Raw genomic sequence first — 19,232 nt, 5'->3', positions numbered from 1 at the left:
CTGACCTGCTGTGCTTTTCCAGCACTGCCCTAATTGTTGAAACTGAGTTGAGTTACGATAATTTACAACTTAACAGCTTAACAACAAGTATTTGTGTTTTTAAGTATGATAGGGAGGTGCCAATGTTGGACTGGGCTAGACAATGTCAAAACAATTACACGGCACCGGGTTATCGTCCAAGTTTTATCTGAATCCGGCCCCACTCCTTCCTCAGGCAGCTAGTGAAAGAGAATACATCAGCCACAGAATTTATAGTAAACGATCAAAGGGTCATACAACCTATGCGAATGCATTGAACAAACCTAGATGGCAAAGATTTTAATCAGTTAGAATGGAGGTGCAGGTTTTAATTGTAAATCCCTGCCCCAAGATAACTTCAGTGTTTAACAGAATAAAATTAACACCTTAGGTCAGACAATACATTTTAGGTGTGAGGCCATGTCTCAAATCTGTTTGTATCTCATCCTGGACCCAAACTGGTATTCCAGAATAGGAATTTTTTAAAAAGTCACATTGACTGACTGTTTACAGACTGTGTGTTTTTTGAACAGCAATCTTGGTTTGTTCATAAGACCATAAGACATAGGAGTGGAAGTAAGGCCATTCGGCCCATCGAGTCCACTTTGCCATTTAATCATAACTGATGGGCATTTCAACTCCACTTACCCACATTCTCCCCGTAGCCCTTAATTCCTTGTGACATCAAGAATATATCAATATATGCCTTGAAGGCATTTAGTGTCCCGGCCTCCACTGCACTCCGTGGCAATGAATTCCACAGGCCCACCACTCTCTAGCTGAAGAAATGTCTCCGCATTTCTGTTCTGAATTGACCCCCTCTAATTTTAAGGCTGTGGTCTCCCCACCTAACGGAAACAATTTCCTAGCGTCCACCCTTTCCAAGCCATGTATTATCTTGTAAGTTTCTATTAGATCTCCCCTTAACCTTCTAAACTCCAATGAGTACAATCCCAGGATCCTCAGCCGTTCCTAATATGTTAGACCTACCATTCCAGGGATCATCCGTGTGAATCTCCGCTGGACATGCTCCAGTGCCAGTATGTCCCTCCTGAGGTGTGGGGCCCAAAACTGGACGCAGTACTCCAAATGGGGCCTAACCAGAGCTTTATGAAGTCTCAGTAGCACATTGCTGTTTTTATATTCCAACCCTCTTGAGATAAATGACAACATTGCATTTGCTTTCTTAATCACAGATTCAATCTGCATGTTTACTTTTACAGAATCCTGAACTAGCACTCCCAGATCCCTTTGTACTTTGGCTTTATGAATTTTCTCACCGTTTAGAAAGTAGCTTGTATTTTTTTTTCCAAAGTGCAAGACCTCGCATTTACTCACATTGAACTTCATCAGCCACTCTCCCAAACTGTCTAGATCCTTCTGCAGCCTCCCCACTTCCTCAGTACTACTTGCCTGTCCACCTATCTTCATATCTTCGGCAAACTTCGCGAGAATGCCTCCAGTCCCTTCATCCAGATCATTAATATATAACGTGAACAGCTGCGGCCCCAAAACTGAACCCTGTGGGACACCACTTGTCACCGGCTGCCATTCCGAAAAAGAATCTTTTATCCCAACTCTCCGCCTTCTGTCAGACAATCAATTCTCAATCCATGCCAGTAACTCACCTCGAACACCATGGGCCCTCACCTTACTCAGCAGCCTCCCGTGTGGCACCTTATCAAAGGCCTTTTCGAAATCTAGATAGACCACACCCACTGGGTTTCCCTGGTCTAACCTACTTGTCACCTCTTCAAAGAATTCTAACAGGTTTGTCAGGCACGACCTCCCCTTACTAAATCCATGTTGACTTGTTCTAATCTGACCCTGCTCTTCCAAGAATTTAGAAACCTTATCCTTAATGATGGATTCTAGAATTTTACCAACAATCGAGGTTAGGCTAATTGGCCTATGACTTTCCATCTTTTATCTTGATCCTTTCTTGAACAATGGGGTTACAACAGTGATCTTCCATTCATCCGGGACTTTCCCTGACTCCAGTGACTTTTGAAAGATCTCAACCAATGCCTCCGCTATTTCCTCAGCCACCTCCCTCGGAACTCTAGATTGTAGCCCATCGGGGTCGGGAGATTTGTCAATTTTAAGACCTTTTTGCTTTTCTAGCACTATCTCTTTTGTAATGGCAACCATACTCAACTCAGCCCCCTGACTCCCTTTAATTGTTGGGATATTACTCATGTCTTCCAGTGTGAAGACTGACGCAAAGTACTTATTAAGTTCTCCCGATATTTCCTTACCTCCCATCACTAGGCTTCCAGCATCAGCTTGAAGTGGCCCAATGTCTGCTTTTGCCTCACGTTTGTTTCTTATGTATTGAAAGAAACTTTTACTATCATTTCTAATATTACTGTTAGTCCCAATCTTCTGATTTCCCAGTGCTCTTGGCCACTTTATAGTATCTCTCTTTTTATTTGATACATTTCCTGACTTCCTTTGTCAGCCATGGCTGTCTAATCCCTCCCCAGATAATCTTTCTTTTCTTGGGGATGAACCCCTGTACTGTATCCTCAATTAAACCCACAAACTCCCGCCATTTTTACTCTCCTGTCTTCCCTGCTAGGCTCTGCTTCCAGTCGATTTTCGTCAGTTCCTCTCTCATGCCCTCATAATTACCTTTGTTTAACTGTAACACCATTACATCCGATTTTGCCTTCTCTCTTTCAAACTGCAAACTGAACGCTCCCATATTATGATCGCTGCTTCCTAAGTGTTCCCTTACTTTAAGATCTTTTATACAGTCTGGTTCATTACGTAGCACTAGTCCAAAATAGCCTGCTCCCTTGTGGGCTCCATGATTAGCTGTTCAAAAAAGCCATCCTGTAAGCCTTCCTGCTAGTACTTCCAAATAAATCTATTGGTCTATAACCTGGTGTTGTGGGATTTTTAACTTTATCCACCCCAGCCCAACACTGGCACCTCCCATATCAGATCAAATGGTTATACAACATTTGTATATGTTGTATAACCATTTGATCTTTTCCTATAAATTCTGTGTCCTATGTATTCTTTATCACCAGCCGCTTGAGGAAGGAACAGGGACTCCAAAAGCTTGTAGTTTCAAATAAACCTGTTGGACTATAACCTGGTGATTTTCATTGTTAAATAAGGAGAGCATGATTTGATTGGTGATGTTGGTCAATTCTAATTAATTGAAGGTTTCAGCACATTATAAAAATGCAGGAATGCTACTTTTGCAAAAACAGTTGGAAACATTTATAAGTCAAACAATTTTCTGAATTAAATGGTTAACTGAATTTGTTAGGTTCAGGTACAACAGAATTTCTTTTAGCAATTAAAGCTGTTCTCCATGATCTATATGACAGATGTGATTTACCGTATGCGGCCATGTTTGCAATTTTGTGTCAACTTGTCTCAGAAATATGAATGAAATAGTCTAAATAACAGACTATTTCCAATGTTTTACAATGAATTATCAAGAAAATATCAAATAATGTTTATATTTTTAGTTGTTAAATGATCTATTTTGCAGATATATCTCTTATTTTTCGATTCTTTATTTATTACAGAGATTATGGCTTATCCTATCTTTCTCTGAGAGCCTGTATTGGACTTTGGACAGCTTTACTTTGCTTGGTTCTTGTTGCTACAGATGCAAGTTCGTTGGTCTGTTATATCACCCGTTTCACAGAGGAAGCATTTGCTTCCCTTATTTGCATAATATTCATCTATGAGGCACTAGAAAAGCTGTATCACCTTGGTGAGACATACCCTATCAATATGTATAATCACTTGGAGCAGTTGACCCACTATTCGTAAGTATCTGAATCATTCTTCTTAATACTTCAAAGTAATTCCAGTGTTAAGTTGAAAATATGCATTGAAAGGAATGAACTTTTGACTTTTTTGTCTGTGAATTCTTTCACAAACAATATGCAATTTCAGCTGGACGAATTAGCTCCAGATCTTGATGTCCAGGATTGTCTTAATTTTAGCTTGATTGGCAATTTGTAAATGTGATAGTTACAAAAGCAAATTAAGCAAAATTAATGCAACTTTAATTCATGAAAATTTGTTAACAACTAATCAGAAAAAGAAACTTTCATAGCAAACCTACCAAAAATACTGTCTGTTCTTTGGATCTGTGTTGTTAAGCTATGGGAATTAACTGTGCTTATTTACTAATATGTGTCAACACATTCTATTTGCATTCTTTGATTATTATTACCTTTCTAGACAGTAACTCACATCTTCTAAAGGAAAGACAGTTTAAATAAGTGACAGTTACCCACTCCTTGTTGCTGAAAACCTATTGCATTTATAACTTTTCTGTGTTCTGGTGAAATGTTTCTCACCTGAAATATTAATTCTTTCTCTCCCAATAAAAATGATCAAATCTGCTGAGAATTTCTAGCATTTCCTGTTTTTATTTATTTTTTTCCAACAATTTCTACTTTAATTATTAAAAGTCACATCCCAGGCAAAGCAAAGTTCTGCTTCATCCAATTTTATCCTGTAAATGATAGGTGATGCTGACTAAAGGAAATATAACTGTGACAATCACATTTTACTGTATGTTCCAGTTTAGTCCCTTGGGCTTGCAATTCAATTCAAATCCTCAGTGCAACATGCACAGACTCTGCTTTGTATGGGGCAGGGTATACCTGAAAGGTTGGGCAGAAAGGTTGTTTGAGGTTTGTGCGCTTCTTCCAAATACTTTGACCTTATATCTGCACATTCCCAACAAAATCTCTCAATGAGATAGATTTTCCCTACCTGAGAAGTGGCAGAGCATATGGTGTGAGCATCACTTAATTGGCAGCTTAACAATCCAAATACACTTCAAAATTTCCACTGTCTCATCAATTAAGTTCTGAGCTTGAAGGTCCATTAAATGGTAAATTCTGTGGTTGGATGAGTGACATATTCGTCTAAAGTTATTAGATTGATAGTCCTCATGAAACCTCTGCATTAATCGCATCATCCGCCAACCTCCACATAAATAACATCATCCGCCCACCTTCCACCCCACCAACCTTCACATAAATTGCATCATCTGCCCACCTTCCACCCCACCAACCTCTGCATAAATTGCATCATCTGCCAACAGTTCTGCCACCTACAAATGGACCCCACCACCAGGGATATATTTCCCTCCCCACCCTTATCCACTTTCTTCAAAGACCATTCCCTCCCTGACCATCTGGTCAGGTCCACACTCCCTAACGAGCCACCCTCCCCTCCTGACACCTTCCCTTGCCACTGCAGGCATTGCAAAACCTGCGCCCATGCTTTCCCCCCCTCACCTCCATCCAAGGCCCCAAAGGAGCTTTCCACATCCATCAAAGTTTCACCTGCACTTCCACACATGTCATTTATTGTACCTGTTGCTCCCGATGTGGCCTCCTCTACACTGGGGAGACTGGATGCCTTCTCACAGAGCATTTGAGAGAACATCTTCGGGACACCCACACCAACCAACCCCACCGCCCTGTGGCTGAACATTTCAATTCCCCGTCCCACTCTGCCAAGGACATGCAGGTCCTAGGCTCCTCCATTGCCACTCCCTCATCACCTGATGCCTGGAAGAAGAACGCTTTATCTTCTGCCTCGGAACCCTTCAACCCCAGCGCATCAACGTGGACTTCACCAGTTTTCTCACTTTCCCTCCCCCTCCCATTTTACCCCAGTTCCAACCTGCCAGCTCAGAACCGCCCTCACGACCTGTCCGACTTGTCAATCTTCTTTCCCACATATCTGCTCCATACTCGTCAACGACCTATCACCTTTACCCCCACCTCCATCCACCTATTGCACTCTCACTACCTTCTCCCCAACCCCATCCCCCCTCCTATTTATTTCTCCACCCCCAAGACTCCCAGCCTCATTCCTGATGAAGGGCTCCGGCCCGAAACGTTGGTTTTCCTGCTACCTGGATGCTGCCTGACCTGTGCTTTTCCAGCAACACACTCAACTCATGAAAGGATACCTGTCAGTGAAACATAATAAAAATACAACAAATCATGGAAATCTGAAATGAACACAGAAAATACTTAAAATGCTGATAAGGTCAAGTACATCTGTAAAACAGGAAACAGAGTTAATATTTCGGGACAATGACCTTTCATCAGAACCACCACTTATTTATCAAAAACTGAAAATGATCTGTGTCATAGGGAGTGAAAGTATAGCCTTTACCAACAAAATAGAACTGATAAAGTACTGAAATGCTACATAAAGGTGAATCTAATTATCTTTATATGGATAAATTGGTAAGCACCTTAGGTAGATGATATTATTGAAATGTTGATATGGCACTTATATCATTAAACTTTGGTGAAATTTTACTATCTATTAATAGTAATTAGAATGCTAAACAGGTAGCCTTACTTGAAGGGTGGATTGCTTATTGATGACACCTCTCGTACAGGTGAAGAAGATGGTTATATCAGTTTTGTAACGTGACTTCAAAATTTCTTCACTGTTTGCTGATGGTAAATATATACTTTTATTACAGATGCATTTGTGTAGAACCACAGAACTTGAACAATAAAACCTTACAGTACTGGAATAACCTCAATATCACAGCAGCAGAAATTCCATGGGGAAATATGACACTGTCTGTAAGTTTTGAACTAAAGTTATGTTTGTCAAATATAGAGGTGCATGAGAATTAATTATGAGTTCATAAGGGAGCAGCAGCTTTGGATATTTCTGTTTCTGCAAAATATAAGTTTTGGAAAAAATGTGTGTGTTAATGGGTAATCTACTTTATCGGCAAGTACAGGGGCATGGTTTGTGTGCTCATTCAAATTGTATCAGGACCCAACCAGCTGAATTTTATTTCTGGGGTCAGGAACTTGTTAAATTCTCTCTTTTACTAAAATTTTCAGAGCTCCAAAGTCAGTGTGAACTATCAGCTCAGGACAAAAAAATCTGCTATAATCTACAATCAATGATTTTGCATCTGAGAAACAAGTATTACAAGGTAGAAAGGTGATCTTATTTCATACTTATGGAAGATGACCCTAGAAAAGCAAATCTTCATTATTCACCCAATCTTAGAGAAAATATTAGACAAAAACCCTAATGGAAATACAAATGTAAGCCCTTACCGTATTGTCAGTCCAAACACTTAGCTTAAATTAATTCCAGTGAGCAGATAGTGATTCAGAACCTCCTGCTACTGCAGAGGAACTTGCTAATTATCCTGGCTAAAGCTTTATTCCTTTGTTGATGTACACTGCTACTTCCTGATGGAATAACTGAAATGTTATCATCTGCAGAGGATCAGCTTGAGCAGACGTCAGTTTGGAAGTGATGCCACCAACTACTTGAAGGAGTACCTCCGTGTAGTAGGAAGTCCTCCCTTCCTTGTTTCCAGAATTAATTTCAGACTGTCTTCATTCTCCTTTTCATCCACCTGACTGGTACCTGGTGGTGTTTTTTGAATGGTTCCTTAGCTATTGCAGTAGCCATGATGACACAGCTATTAGATTCTTCATTGGAGCTGAAAGTACTTTATTGTCTCACATCAGTATTTATATCTTTCACCAATGTGCAACGCAGAACAAGGGACAAATTAGAATTTCAGTTCATTGCCTCCATCATCAAGGGATTGTAATTGTTTAGATCTTGGAGTCTTGCGTCTTAAATCAGGTTTTCCTTGATTAGTCTCTGTTGCTGATATGTTCAGGTGGTTGTAAGGGTCAAATCTTGTGAATAAGATAAAGACACCATAAAGTGGATGTGCAAAATTCTTTTCTGATCAGAAGCATTGATAAAATAATGAAGGTATTGTTTGTTTGTTCTGTGCCAGTTCAGAGTATATTTATTGTGATATAACTTGCTCAAAGCTCTAATTGACACCATTTTATTGCACTTTGGATTTCAGACTACTGACTGTCATGTTTTTGTTTCAGGAATGTATAAAATTTCATGGAAAGTTCCTTGGCATAGCTTGTGGGCACCATGGTCCATACGTTCCTGACGTTTTATTCTGGTCAATTATACTGTTCTTTTCCACATGTACATTATCGCATTTCCTGAAGCAATTTAAGACGAGTCGGTATTTTCCTACCAAGGTAGATATTTTTTAATGCGTCTTTGTGTAAATTGGTTGACAATACTCTTTTGCTTGGAAGTAGTGGTGGAGTAGAAGATCTTTAAGTCATTTTCTTCACTGTGAAAATATGTACTAAAATGCACAATGCTTCTTGTGATTTATGACAACTAATTTCACATTGGCTGAATACATTTCCTGAGCTTAGTGCCTTTCAGTTTGATGTTTGTTAGCACAGAAAGCACTGCCATCTACTGCATTATCAGAAGAATAACAATTATTTGAAAATAAGTGATGCTTAGAAATAGAACAACTGTATATAGCAAGAATATTATTACCTGCACTATTAAATTCATTTGTTTTCTGTTCCATCTTAGAAATTAAATGAGTTATAGTCAGTCTTTATTTGTTAATCAACAAAAGGTAGTGGTTATGAAACTTGGTTCATTCTTAGCTTGTTGCTCAATTCTGTGAGTATTTTCTTGTCTCTGAAATTGTGTCTGTGGTATATAAACCAAACTTCAGGCTTCACCATCCTGGCACAGGCAGACTGGTTGCCTCATGAGCGAAAATACAATGAGCATCAAGGACACAGCTGGAGAAACATTCAGATGTACTGATGTCCAGAGAGTTGGTGGAGCAGTATAGCCTGGAGTTACATGTCAGGACCATATGGAATGCAGGACACAGCTGCTTCTCTGGGAATTGGTCAGGAAACTGAATTTTTCAATGGGCAAACCCCTGCATTCAGAACCTCTTGGAAGAGTCAATTAAAGTCAGAGATTTCAGATGGTTCCAACACATTTAAGCATAATAGGTTAATCCAGGGAAACTTAAATTAAAAACTTAGTCTAACTCCAATATAACAAGTAAAATGATGTTTCAACCACATCTCATGCAGCTGCTTTTACCCAGGATGCTCACAGAACTCTGTGTCCTCTCTGGGTAAAAACAATTACTGCAGATGCTGGAAACCAGATTTTGGATTAGTGGTGCTGGAAGAGCACAGCAGTTCAGGCAGCATCCAACGAGCAGCGAAATCGACGTTTCGGGCAAAAGCCCTTCATCAGGAATAAAGGCAGAGAGACTGAAGTGTGGAACCTCCCCAAGCTTATCTCTCCACGCTTCAGTCTCTCTGCCTTTATTCCTGATGAAGGGCTTTTGCCCGAAACGTCGATTTCGCAGCTCGTTGGATGCTGCCTGAACTGCTGTGCTCTTCCAGTATCACTAATCCAGAATCTGTGTCCTCTCTACCTGGTACTGTCAGATCCTGACATCCCAATCCTCTGGACTGACTTAATTCTACCTCTTCAAAATCTGATCCTGCCAGATCCCAATACCCCAACCCTCCTGCTGGCCTGACTACATTGGAATTATCCTGGTCCCCATAACTCTCGACCAACTCAGACGTCACCATCTCCCTCCACTCCCCCATCCCCAATCTCACTGTCCCACTGACTCTCCCAGAACAAATCACCTCCTACCTGTCAGACCTGACTTCCTCAACTCCACCGTGCAACTGAATCTGTCTATCACTTATATGGCACCCTGGCACCACATCTGATTGACATCCTAATAACCCTCATGCACTTGGCATCTGACCCCATACTTAACTTCCATAATTAACCTTTCACACGAGTTATCAAAGTGGTTGACTGTATTGCTAGACTTTTAAATCACAGAACATAGCACACTGATTGCTGCAAAAGGGAGCACTGTTTCCATGCCAGTTCTCTTCGCTGCTGGAGTCATAACAGAGACTCCATTTCCAGGAATCTCCAGCAGAGGCAACATCTAAATATAAGTGGGTAAATTCTAATCTGATCAGGTTTGGCAATATGATTTACAAACCTAATCGGAGTATCTGGGCCGTTGGTTGGAAACCGCATGCTGATATCCTGGGAGGGGACAGTAGTTTTGTCCCTCATACACTTGGTATCATGCACAGCGGGCATCATGCCAGCACTCCTGGTCATCTGTGATAGGAGAGATTGCTGGACTGCTGGACATTTTATTGCAGATCTTTTAATTCCTATTATCAAAATGTTATTTCGTATCTTTTGTTTCAACTAACGCAGATGTTTGGAATCTTTGGGTATATTTTTAACTCTCAGACTGACAAAATATATGGTCTGGGTGCACACTATTCGCAGTAGGAAATCTAATTTTGGGTCCATTCATTACCATAGAATCAAACAACAGATAGGGAGGCCTTTGAGCCTACTGAGTCTGTACGGGCTCCCTGAAAGAACAATTCTGTTTGTCCCACTCTCTGCCCTTTCCCCTTGAGTGTGCAAAAATTTTTATTTTCACATGCTTACCCAATTTAATTTTTAAATACAATAAATGAATCTATCTCCACATTCTTCTTTTAGCAGTTTGTTCCACATCTTAACCATTTGTCACATTATAGTTTTCCCATGACACCATTTGTTAATCACCTTATTTCTGTGTGTTCTGGTTCTCAAATCCTCAATATAAAAGGAACAGTTCCTCTTCACTTATTTTATCCAGCTCCTAATCAGTTTGGACATCTTGAGCTGCTCATTAGCTCTGGAATGGTAAAATACTTAGTATCCAAAGGAGGAGAAGTCTGTGGGTGAGGGAGCAATCCAGTTGTGGAAAGGAAGGCGTCCAAGGAAGGTGTCCATCATTCTCTGAGGAATCTGAAGGCCTACTACTACTTCCTGCTTCTACAAAAATAATGTTGAACTTAAACCTGACGGAACCATGTCTCATCACTGTCATTTCCATAAGACCTGAGCATTCAAGTTAGAAGAGGAGTTGGCCATTCAGTCCCTTAAGACTCCATTCAACAAGATCATGGCTGATCTGATAGTTGTCTCAACTCTACATTACTACCTAGCCTCCAGCAGCACCATAACATTTGACCCCCTTGTCAGTCAAGAATCTATCTTCCCCCTCCAATTAAAAATGAGTGAGCTGGGACGGATGCAATGTTTTTCTTTAATCCTAATTCTCCACGGGCTATAACACAAATTGAGTTGTTTTACCTGGTTCTTGACATAATCAATTTTCTACTGTCTCTCCATTAAACTTACAATGAAAACATTCCTCAGACAGATTTCTTTGAAAATACCTATTCAGTGGAGAAGTGGAACTGGTTACCATACACATTTGTAATACAAGTAAAAATATGCACTCTTCTAAATCACCCAAAATGTACACACATGCATAACCAAGGTAAAGAGAAAAAAAGGATAGATTTCTCCCTGCAGGAATTTACTCTTGGGGAGAGAAAAAACACTTTTGACCATTAGTGGTTAGATCTTGAAGGGAAATGGAATAAGGTTGGAATGTTCAGAAGGCTGTCGATATCGTACGCAGACAGATCACTTGATATATCAAGTACTGATGCAGCTTGCTCAGGAAACATGGAACCTGGAAAGTATTCCAGACACTATTAAGATGGCAATCCAATTTCACACAGGACTCACAACAGTGTTGTTTCAGAAAGCCAGAAAGTTGAGCTGGACAATCTTTTGCTGAGCAGACATTTCCCCAAGTGACTTCCAGCACAATATCTTATAAAGACAGCCATAAAACTCAGGCGGTTGATTTCTAAGAAGCAAGCTGAAGCAATTGATGTGCAGCTTAGGTGGATTCGGCCATGCTAAATTTCTTTGGAGTGTCCAGGGCTGTGCAGGCGAGGTGGGTTAGCCATTAGCAAATGCTGGGTTACAGGGATATGGTCAGGTACTAAGTGAAGTTGAGATGGTCTTCAAAAGGTCAGTGCAGACTCAATGGGCTGAATGAACCATTGTCACACTGTAAGGATTCTAAGATTTTATGAATTATCTGGAGTTATGGCATTTCCTAAAAGTGTCTTAAAAACAAAACTTTCAATGTGTCCTTTCACTGACCTTAAAATAACAAGTCCAAGTATCCACAGAACTTAAAATAAATCCATTTTGCTGCAACCCTTGAAAACTCAAGTCCTCAAAAAATTAAAAATGAAGCCTCATCAATGCTGTACTCTCGCAGAAAATAAAGCACTATTTACATTCCAAAGAGCAGAGAAAGAAAATTAAGTCACAATTTTCTACAACTTCTTTTCACTCTTTACATACATTCTGTACTATTATCTTTGTGTGATGATACTATGACTTGAAGGGTAGCATTTGGGGTTTGAAGCTGCTATACATCTCTCCCTGCTACAGCAAAATGTTTGAGTTCTCTCTGTCTCTGTGAATTTTCTCTTGATGTTCCTTCCTCCTGGACTGAAGAATTGCATATGAGACAATTTATTTTGCTTAATTCACTTTTGCCAAGAGTGTATTTATAGGATGTTAATTTTTTTGAACAGTTGCTGTTTAGTAGTTAAATAATCTATTATTCTGTGAAGTTTTTAGAATTAAGTTTTTCTTTCTTTTGTTTGTATTTGAACTCTAGTGTAAGAATAAAGCGTGTTTTGTTTCAACCCTGGTAGTTTGACCAGTCGAATTGTATCAGGAACACATCACCTTATAATAACTTTTAAATAAGAAAGAAGTTGGAGTCTACACTATCCTCTTAATATATTTTGAGGGTGTTTGGTCTGGTCCATAACATTCTGATACCTTGTACTTTGATTCACGCAAAGTTACATTCTTGACAAAGCAACATCAAAGTGTTGTTTTTACAATGTACAGAACAGATCTTTAGTGATAAAGTCTTAGTAGCAAACTCCACTGCAAACAGACTTGCATTTGTTATCTTTGATTAGTATATTAGTATCCTTCCTCCATTTTACCTACAGATTCACAATTATTTTTGGCATGTTGTTTCTATCCTGTACAGTGAAGACACTTGTGCAATATCTGCTATTTTCTCATTTTTGATCATTCATTCACTCTCTAGAGGATCAATGCTCACTTGATTTACTCTTTATCTATTAAAATATCTGCAGCATCTCTTAGTATCTGGTTTCATTTTTCTAATCAGATTCCTGTTGTAATCTAGTTTCTAATTCTTTATTAATATCTTTGGCATTCTTTATATTCTGTTTAGTCTTCTGACTTGCCATTCATCTTTACGGAATCATACACTTCTTCTTTCCACTTGATCCCACCTCTTTTTGCTTTAGTTAGCTACAGATGGTGTATCCTTCACTTTTTAAGTCTTTTTTCTCATTAGAATTGTTTGTCTGTGTACTTTGAAATACCTGCTTAAATGTCTGCCACTGCATGTCTTATGACTTAGCCCATAACTTAATTTCCCAGTTCATTTCAGCCATCACTGTCTTCACATTCTCATAATTGCCTTCATTTAAGTTTAAAGCAGTATTCTTAAAGCCACATTTCTCCCAAAGTGATATTACCATCTCCTGAACTGAACAAATAATTGCACTTTTATCTTTACCCTGCTATAATTCTGCTAATATGCTGTATTTTCATTCCTGCATATTGGTAGTCTAACCATGTCCTACCTGCATCATGGTCGAAAAGTATGGCACTGGAAAAGCGTACCCGAGAAGCGAGAGAGTTGATGTTTCAGGTGTAAGCCCTTCATCAGGAGTGTGGGGCGAGAAGGCGGCTGAGATAAACAGGAGGATGAGAGTGGGGATGATGGACAGGTAGCTGAGAAAGCTATAGGTAGATGGAGTTGGGGGTTAATAGTGATAGGTCGGAAAGGAGGGTGGAGTGGATAGGTGGGAAGGAAGATGGACAGGTAGGACAGTCCAAGAGGGTGTGCTGAGTTGGAGGGTTGGATTTGGGATGAGGTAGAGTAGGGGAGATAAGGGAACTGGTGAAGTTGACCATGCAAAGTCTTTGGAGGGTCCCAAGGGGGAAGATAAGGCATTCTTCCTCTATTCTCTTGGATTTAGTGATGGAGGAGGCTCAAGACCTGCAAGCCCTTGGTGGAGTGGGAGAATGCTTCCTGACTTGCTGTATTTTTTCAGTGCCATACTTTTTGACTCTGAACTCTAGCATGTTTCACAACTCCCTTCCAATAGGAAGGAAACCAGAACTGCACTCAATATTCCAATAGTGGTCTTATACATCTGTAACATGACCTCCCAACTCCTGTACTCAATACTCTGACCAATAAAGGTCCCTCCTTCTTCTTCACTATCCTATCTACCTGCAACTGTACTTTCAAGGAGCTATGAACCTGTACTTCAAGGTCACTTTGTTCAGCAACCTTACCATTAAGAATATCGGTCCTGCTAAGATTTGTTTTCCCAAAATGCAGCACCTTTCATTTATCTAAATTAAGCTCCATCTGCCACTCCTCAGCCCTTGAGCTTAACTGATCAAGATCCAGTTATAATTCAAGGCAACCTTCTTTGCTGTCCACTGCACTCCAATTTTGGTGTCATCTGCAAACTTACTAACTATGCCTCTTAAGGACACATCCAAATTATTTATATAAATGACAAAAAGTAGTGGACCCAGCACTGATCCTTATGGCACTCATTGACTGTAATTCACCATAATTGACCATAATTCGGTTACGTTTAATTAGCGATAGAAAGGGCAATAGGGCCATAGGACAAGAGTTATAGATGGGGAAAGGGCAATTATAATGTGATTAGGCAAGACTTAAGAGGTATAGAATGGGGTAACAAAATGCAGGGGATGAGAACAATTGAAATGTGGAGCTGGTTTAAGGAACAAATATTGCATGTGTTTGATAGGTATCTCCCTGTCAGGCAGGGCAGAAATGAAAAGGTAAGGAAACTGTGCTTTACTAAAGAAATTGTATCACTTGTTAAGCGGAGGGAGGAGGCTTATGTGATGTTGAGATGAGATGGTTCAGATGAGGTGATGGAGAGTTACAGAGTAGCTAGAAAGGATTTAAAGAGAGAGTTAAGAAGAGCAAGGAGGGGCATGAGCAGTCTTTAGCAGATAGAATAAATGAGAATCCTAAAGCTTCTTATAGATATGTGAGAAATAAAAGAATGACGAGGGTAGGAATAAAGCCAGTCAAAGACAGAAGTGGGAAGTTGTGTGTGGACCCTGTGGAGATCGGAGGGGTGCTAAAGGATTATTTTTCATCTGTTTTCACTCGGGAAAAGGAGAATATTGTAGAGGAGAAGACTGAGATATGGACTATTGGACTTGAAAGGATTGAAGTTAGTAAGGAGGACGTCAAGAGTCATGGAGATGTGCAGCACGGAAACAGACCCTTCAGTTCAACTCATCCATGCTGACCAGATATCCCAACCCAATCTAGTCCCTACTGCCAGCCCATATCCCTCCAAACCCTTCCTATTCATATACCCATCCAAATGCCTCTTAAATGTTGCAATTGTACCAGCCTCCACCACTTCCTCTGGCAGCTCATTCCATACACGTACCACCCTCTGCATGAAAAAGTTGCCCTTTAGGTGTCTCTTCTATCTTTCCCCTCTCACCCTAAACCTGTGCCTTCTAGTTATGGACTCTATAGCTCCCCCCAGGAAAATGCTTTGTTTATTTATCCTATCTGTGCCCCTCATGATTTTGTAAACCTCTATAAGGTCACCTCTCAGCCTCCGATACTCCAGGGAAAACAGTCCCAGCGTGTTCAGCCTCTTCCTATAGCTCAGATCCTCCAACCCTGGCAAAATCCTTGTAAATCTTTTCTGAACCCTTTTAAGTTTCATAACATTCCAATATTCCAAAAGTGGCCTAACCAATGTCCTGTACTGCGGCAACAGGACCTCCCAATTCCTGTACTCAATACTCTGACCAATAAGGGAAAGGATACGAAATGCCTTCTTCACTATCCTGTCTACCTGCGATTCCATTATCAAGGAGCTATGAACCATCACTCCAAGGTCTCTTTGTTCAACAACACTCCCAAGGTTCTTATCATACGTGAAGAAGTCCTACTAAGATTTGCTTTCCCAAAATGCAACACTCACATTTATCTAAATTAGACTCCATCTGCCACTTCTCAGCCCACTGGCCCATCTGATCATGATCCTGTTGTAATCTGAGATAACCTTCTTTGCTGTTCACTACACCTCCAATTTTGGTGTCATCTGAAAACTTACTATCAATTCTCGAAGGTGTGAAAGTAGATAGGTCACCTGGGCTGGATGGGATTTTTCTGAGAATTCTCTGGGAAGCTAGGAAGGAGATGGCTGAGCCTTTGGCCTTGATCTTTGAGTCATCATTATCTGCAGGTTTAGTATGAGAGGACTGGAGAATTGTAAATGTTGTGCCCTTGTTCAAGAAAGGCAGTAGAGATAACCCAGGTAATCATAGACCAGTGAGCCTTATGTCTGTTGTAGGAAAAGTTTTGGGAAGGATTATAAGAGATAGGATTTATAAACATCTAGCAAGCAACAATTTGATTGGAAATAGTCAAATTGAGTCATCAAGGGCAGGTCATATCTCTCAAACCTCATTGGGTTTTTTGAGAAGGTGACCAAGCATGTGGATGAGAGTAGGGCAGTTGACATGGTGTACATGGCTTCAGCAAAGCCTTTGATAAGGTTCCACATGATAGGCTGTTGGAGAAAATGCAGAGGCATGGGATTGAGGGTGAATTAGCAGTTTGGATTAGAAACTGGCTGTCTATAAGAAGTCAATGAGTAGTGGTAGAAGGAAAATATTTAGTCTGGAGTCTGGTTACTTGTGGTGTGCCACAAGGATCTGTTTTGGGACCACTGCTGTTTGTCATTTTTATAAAAGATTTAGATGCAAGCATAAGTGGATGGGTTAGTAAGTTTGCAGATGATACTAAAGTCAGTTGAGTAGTAGACCGTGTGGAAGAATGTTACAGGTTGCAGAGAGACTTTGATAAACTGCAGAATTGGGCTGAGAGGTGGCAAATGGAATTCAATGCAGACAAATGTGAGGTGATTCACTTTGGAAAGAATAACAGGAAGGCAGAATACTGAGTCAATGGAAAGATTCTTGGTAGTATGGATGTGCAGAGGGATCTTGGTGTTCATGTACATAGATCTCTGAAAGTTGCCACCAAAGTTGATAGTGCTGTTAAGAAGGCATACCCTGTGTCTGGTTTTATTGGAAGAGGGATTGAGTTCTGGAGCCGTGATGTGATGCTGCAACTGTACAAAACACTACTGCGGATTCACTTGAGGTATTGTGTGTAGTTCTGGTCACCCCATTACAGGAAGGATGTGGAAGCATTGGAAAAGGTGCAGAGGAGACTTACCAGGATGTTGCCTGGTTTGCAGCAAAGGTCTTTTGAGGAAATGTTGAGGCACTTGGTTCTGTTCTCATTGGCAAGAACAGGCTAACAGAGAATTTAATAGCGACATACAAGATGATCGGGGTTTAGCTAGTGTGGACAGTGAGAGTCTTTTTTCCTAGGATGATGAAATCTGCTTGTACAAGGAGGCATAGCTTCAAATTGAAGGGTGGTAGATTTAAGGCAGATGTCAGAGGCAGGTTCTTTACTCCGAGAGTAGTAAGGCCGTGGAATGCCCTGCCTACCAATGTAGTTGACTCAGCCACATTGGGGGCATTTAAACAGTCCTTGGATAAACATACAAAGATTGGTGGAGTTATGTATAGTGTGGAGGGCTGTTGTCAGCTGCAAAGGGACTTAGATATGATGCAGAGCTAGGCTGAGGAGTGGCAGATGGAGATCAACCCTGTCAAGTGTGAGGTTGTCCATTTTGGAAGGACAAATAGGAATGCGGAATACAGGGTTAACGGTAGGGTTCTTGGTAAGGTGGAGGAGCAGAGGGATCTTGGGGTCTATGTTCATAGCTCTTTGAAAGTTGCCATTCAGGTGGATAGAGCTTGTAAGAAGGCCTATGGTGTATTAGCGTTCATTAGCAGAGGGATTGAATTCAAGAGTCGTGAGGTGATGTTGCAGCTATACAGGACCTTGGTAAGGCCACATTTGGAGTACTGTGTGCGGCTCTGGTCGCCTCATTTTAAGAAAGATGTGGAAGCTTTGGAGAAGGTGCAGAGGAGATTTACCAGGATGTTGCCTGGAATGGAGAATAGGTCGTACGAGGATAGGTTGAGAGTGCTAGGCCTTTTCTCATTGGAATGGCGAAGGATGAGGGGTGACTTGATAGAGGTTTATAAGATGATCAGGGGAATAGATAGAGTAGACGGTCAGAGACTTTTACCCAGAGTGTTACAAGGGGACTTAAATTTAAGGTGAAGGGTGGAAGGTATAGGGGGGATGTCAGGGGTAGGTTTTTTACCCAGAGAGTGGTGGGGGCATGGAATGTGCTGCCTATGGGAGTGGCAGAGTCAGAATCATTGGTGACCTTTAAGCGGCAATTGGATAGGTGCATGGATAGGTGCTTAAGCTAGGACAAATGTTCGTCACAACATCATGGGCCGAAGGGCCTGTTCTGTGCTGTATTGTTTTATGTTCTATGGATGATGATGGGATAGTGTCAGGTGATGGGGGCTTAGATTAGTTCACAGGTCGGTGCAACATCGAGGGCCGAAGGGCCTGTTCTGCGCTGTATTGTTCTATGTTCTATTGTTCTATGTTCCACTGGTCACAGGCCTCCAGTCTGAAAAACAACCCTGCACTGTCACCCTCTGTCTTCTACCTTTGAGCCAGTTCTGTATCCAAATGGCCAGTTCTCCCTGTATTCCATGAGATCTAACCTTGCTAAGCATTCTCCCATGGGGAACCTAATTGAACGCCTTCCTGAAGTCCATATAGATCACGTCTACCGCACTGCCCTCGTCAATCCTCTTTGTTACTTCTTCAAAAAAAAACTTAACCAAGTTTATGAGACATGATTTCCCAAGCACTAAACCATGTTGACTGTCCCTAATCCCTTTCCAAATACATGTACATCCTGTCTCTCAGGATTCCCTCCAACAACTTGCCCACCACCGAGGTCAGGCTCACCAGTCTATAGTTCCCTGGTTTGTCCTTACCACCCTTCTTAAACAGTGGCACCACGTTAACCAAACCCCAGTCTTCCAGTACCTCACCTGTGACAATCAATGATACAAATACCTCAGCAGGTGGCCGAGCAATCACTTTGCGAGCTTCTTACAGAGTTCTAGGATACACATGATAAGGTCCTGGGGATTTATCCACTTTTAGGCATTTCAAGACATCCAGCACTTCCTCCCCTTAATATGGACATTTTTCAAAATGTCACCATCTATTTTCCTACATTCTATATCTTCCATGTCATTTTCCACAGTAAAAAGGATTTTGCTTGGAAACAGTTTACAAGGATGTTGGCCAGGATTTGAGATATAAAGAGAGGTTGAATAGGCTG

General features: G+C 40.9%; 1 protein-coding gene across 1 annotated transcript in view; it reads left to right on the top strand.

The window, feature by feature from the left end:
• LOC132817351 (sodium-driven chloride bicarbonate exchanger-like) overlaps window positions 1-19,232 on the top strand; it is a 252,399-nt gene that overhangs the window by 204,119 nt on the left and 29,048 nt on the right. The window contains exons 15-17 of the mRNA XM_060827759.1: window positions 3,567-3,812; window positions 6,515-6,620; window positions 7,920-8,081. Coding sequence (XP_060683742.1) covers window positions 3,567-3,812; window positions 6,515-6,620; window positions 7,920-8,081 — 514 coding nt within the window. The remainder of the gene's footprint in view (window positions 1-3,566; window positions 3,813-6,514; window positions 6,621-7,919; window positions 8,082-19,232) is intronic.

Source organism: Hemiscyllium ocellatum, chromosome 7 (assembly GCF_020745735.1).
Source record: "Hemiscyllium ocellatum isolate sHemOce1 chromosome 7, sHemOce1.pat.X.cur, whole genome shotgun sequence".
In the NCBI taxonomy this organism is placed as follows: Eukaryota; Metazoa; Chordata; class Chondrichthyes; order Orectolobiformes; family Hemiscylliidae; genus Hemiscyllium; species Hemiscyllium ocellatum.
This window is presented reverse-complemented; position numbering and strand designations above follow the sequence as displayed.